Here is a 4,332-nt window from a genome sequence, read left to right on the forward strand (position 1 = left end):
AACTGCTCCTGTAGGCTGTTCCGAGGTTTGTGAGTGGTTGTGAATGGTTAGATAGAGTCCTGATGGGCATGTGGCCACTTGCATGGTAGCCCCTTCCATCAGTGTATGAATGGGTGTGAATGGGTGAATGATGACATGTAGTGTTAAAGTGCTTTGAGTGATCGGAAGACTAGAAAAGAGATAAAGTGCAGTCCATTTACCATTTACGTCCACTTCTGATATACAATCTATGGTTACACACTGAACTGCAGTTCAGCTGCACAGAGCTGGGGGGGGAATTGTGGTTTGTATTTATGCAATCAAACATTACAGCAGTGGTCGGTGTAGACACACCTGGCAGGGGTCTGCACTCTAATGAATGCACTTTTCTGATTGTAATGGTCTTACAAGGTACTGATCAACCCCCCCCCTCCATTACCGAAATCTATCTTGGTGACAACTGATGAAAGTCATGAGATGAAGTTGATGAAGAAAGCTAGTCAGTGGACCCTTGAGTGACCCTTACAATATCTTGTAAAGTGTGTGTGGTTCATTGTGGAAGGTGATGACAAACACATTTGGTGGTTTAGTTTGTAGGATTTGTTGCCAGCAGGGAGGGTCTAATAAGAGACGTGTTGCATTATGGGAATGTGCTTTTTGAGATTGAGTCAGTATATACCACCCTGGCCTGTGCTGCTTCATTTTTTTTTACTTGTCTCTTTAAGCCCCCCCAACCTCAGTGAAGTGCTCAACAGGTCTGCCGTTATGTTACCGTGCTGCGTTACACATCACATTACTGACTGACTGCCAAAGCTCTGAGCAGGAAGCAGCCTCTTATGTTTCTCATGCCAAGCAGGAGCCTTGTTATCAGCTTCCTTCCCCCATCTGTCATCATCCCTTCATCTCTCCCTCTACCCAAGAAAGTGACAGATTGATGAGTCCAGGACTTCAGCTTCCATGTGTCTCAAAGAAGAGGACAGTCATGAAACGGAGTTATCAGAAGAACTTGATTTACTACCATATTATACAGTCATTATGTACACAACAACCTCTAAAATAATATACCTTCATTATACATTCTGATAAATACACAAGCTCTGCCTTACTACTAGGCTGCAATATACAGATCTTCACTGGCCACTGTACAAATGCAAATGTTGCAAATAATGCAACTAAAATGATGAAAACCAGGTGGTCTCCTCCAGTGGTTGTCAGCCTCACACTGGCTGACAGCTGTGCATTGTAACCAAAGTCCTGCTGTCAGTGGTGCCTATGCTTTAGATCCGGCATGACTCTGCCCCGTCTGCAATCTAAGCTCCTCTGGTGACACTCGTCCTGTGTGGACAGACCACGGAGCTAATGCGTGCATGTCCGATACATTTGAGATGATTTGGTGCAGCGCTGAGGGCTGATGTCTTCTCTCTTAGCCTCCGCTCCACTCATAACAAGGGTTTCTTTCATCAGGGTTTCTGAAAAGCTGAGAAATGTTGGTGGTGTTTTCTGTCAATAGACCGACATGGACTGACATCAATCTACTGCTGATGATGTCATTTTAATCAAGAGAAAAGTATTATGGCAATGTATGACACGCTGGAAGAGTTACATGGGATCTGCAGTCCTACTGGTTTCAGTTCTGTCTGAATTGGTGACACCTGTGGTTACTGGTGTATTTTAATAATATGAGTCAACAGAACAGCCAGAGTTCAGTTTGAATGTTTACAGCAAGTCGTATTAATAAAGAAGACTATAGAAGTAATGCCAACAAACTGCACTCTAATGATCCACTGTTGTCTTCTACATTATGTCAAATGAGCACATGCACTTGCTTCTGTCGTTCGCATCACATCCACGACATCATTTCCTGTGAAGTCCTCTGCATGTGGGGTAACCTGAGCCCTGTGAGCGAAAGGCCGACCAGTAACAACGATAACTAAAACCCAGAGCACAGACCAGTTTCTGTTCTTCTGAGGTACAGATGCTCGGAACACGCTGTGGTGTCTGAAGCAAGTTTCATGTAAAAAAAATAAAGTATGCTTCGATGGCAAAAGCTGGAAACCACTGGTCTGTTGCATAATGTTAAACAGAAGACAGATGTGTGGGAACAATGGAAGCTTTGGCTGTCATGCAGGTTCATGTGGCACAGATAAAGAGAGGAACACTGTGTTCTGAGTCAGTATCACTGCCATCTACACCCTCAGCTGCTTCCTAGCTCCAGCACCAGTCCATTTAAAGAGAGTCAATACTGGTCTCTGAAGAATGTCCCCATCCATAAAGTTGCTGTTTGGAATAGTTAAATGAAGGGACACTGAAATATACAGACAGAATAAACAATGGATTGCAGCAGCTGGAGTCAGACACAAACATTGAGCTGAATTCCAGTCATACCAAACAGTGTCAACATGGAAATGCAGCAGACATTAGAACCTCTGTGCAGAAGTGAAGTTTTGTAATGGCGACCTTGATCTGTGGCCTGTGTCCATGTCTGCTGTGGGATTACAGATCTTTCAGGTCTTGGCTTATTATTGGTACCGAGGTATGTAGTGAGGGGACATAACTGCTGTGCACAGCTGGAGGCTCAGCCCTCCTCCCCCTCCTACGTTGCCCTGATGTCAGCGTTCGGCGGCCCCCTGCTCTGAACACTGACAGTCTGTCGCTGTGTATTCCCCTCGGCTCCCCCCGTACAGAGCTGTGATTCTGCACCTCGCCGACACAGCACAACAGCTACCTTCTTTTCCTCATGCTGGTCTCCAAACGGCCAAGCTCCTCGTAAGACTGGTAGAAGACTTCCAGCTCGCGGCAGCCCCAGCCCCTCCAGACACACAGGCACCACTCCATGTTTTCCTTATGAAAGCCACATACAACTGTGTCCTTTGCCACTAGTGCGGCCTCCTCCAGGATCCTGAGAGGAGGACAGAGAAGAGGGAAGAGGAGTGAGGGACGCAAGACAGAGATCGATCTACGAGGGAAAGAGAGGGATGCAATGCGAGGAGGGAGCTGAAGTTGGCAGCACATCTCTGTGCATGTAATTAGCTCTTCCTAGAAGCTAGCAGGCAGTTCTAGGAAGCAGTTCCCTGGAAAGCCACTGAGGATACTGACCGTACTGTTAGCGCTGAAGTTGATATTTGTCTTAGTGCTGGTAAAGAACTAAATAAATCCTGCACTAAAATGTCTACTCCACTTTCTCCTGGAAAAAAAACAACTGTAAAATGGATCCAAGAAGAATGTTCAAACTCTCTCTAATTTATGAAAGATGTGACACAAAGCATTCTGGGAGGCAGAAGAGCTTCTGGGTGTGTCATGTATCATACAGAACAACCATGAATTATCTTCCTCCATTGTTGTTTCATCTTCCTGAGGTGTATCATTATCCTCTCCTGATGTTCTGTGATATACAGCCTCCAGGTTCCAGGAACAGGTGAGGGTCTGTGAAGCCACTGACATACACAATCACTAATAACTCTGGAACTGTCCAATCAGAGGGCAGGCAGCATTATGCTCCTGATGGAACAACACAACAGCAGCTATGTGATAGAAATGAAGCTGACCACCCCTCCCTTGACCTGAGCCATAGCCCCCCAATGTGTCGCCTCCGCTACAGGTGCACTATGTAATAGCTGCTCATAAAGGGCCCTGTTTTGGGTGGCCTTTTTATTGCCTGTTGCTAAAAGGCCCTCTGTGGAAGCTCACACAGAAGTCCTTTCTGCAGAGGACCAGCTGCTGCCTTCTTTACAGAAATAATTACAGACTCAGCTGAGCACCATAAGTACATGATGAAGGATCCTGCTAAGCTTCATTGAAGCTGCATCAGTCAATTCATATACAGCTCTTTGGCCCGTGGTGCAAAACTAGTTTAGAACCGACAAAGACTCTTTCATGGTAGCAAGTACAGAAATAAGATGAAGCCTATTGAAGAGCAAATCAAAGTTCTTATATCATAACTAGATTTATTTTTGATTTGAAATCTGTCATATAGCTATATATATATATATATATTATATTCTAAACGTAATAAATAGTTCAAACCAATAATGAGATGACCTGTTCTGTGTGTTTTCTTTGCATTGCAGGCTGTAGCTGCTCACAGATCACACTTTGAACTTCACACATTACATTTCAGATGGATTTCAGACATGCTGACATTGTGTGATTTTTGTGTGATTTTTTTCACTTTCTAGATTCTAGTTTTACTGACATTATATTTTAGGGTAGTATTAACTCAAAGCAACCACTTCTGGTGGAGAGCTGGAGCCTGTTTCTGTTTGATTCATATCTGTGACGTGTCATCAAGGATCGGCTGGAGCCAACATGAACACGGTGATGCCGTCTACTACACAGAGCTGAGCCTACCAACGG

The 4,332-nt window shown here is 44.7% G+C and overlaps 1 protein-coding gene across 4 annotated transcripts in view; it reads right to left on the bottom strand.

Annotated features, from left to right (window-relative positions):
• Positions 1-972: 972 nt before the first annotated feature.
• The window catches only part of lrrk1 (leucine-rich repeat kinase 1), a 97,891-nt gene continuing 94,531 nt past the window's right edge, over positions 973-4,332 (bottom strand). For all 4 annotated transcript variants that reach the window (XM_076090908.1, XM_076090909.1, XM_076090907.1 and 1 more), the window contains one exon: positions 973-2,878. In XM_076090908.1, the coding sequence (XP_075947023.1) occupies positions 2,701-2,878 (178 nt within the window). In that variant the 3' untranslated portion in view covers positions 973-2,700. The remainder of the gene's footprint in view (positions 2,879-4,332) is intronic.

The sequence above is a fragment of the Anarhichas minor genome, unplaced genomic scaffold, assembly GCF_050575085.1.
Source record: "Anarhichas minor isolate MPS153535 unplaced genomic scaffold, ASM5057508v1 ptg000013l, whole genome shotgun sequence".
Taxonomy (NCBI): domain Eukaryota; kingdom Metazoa; phylum Chordata; class Actinopteri; order Perciformes; family Anarhichadidae; genus Anarhichas; species Anarhichas minor.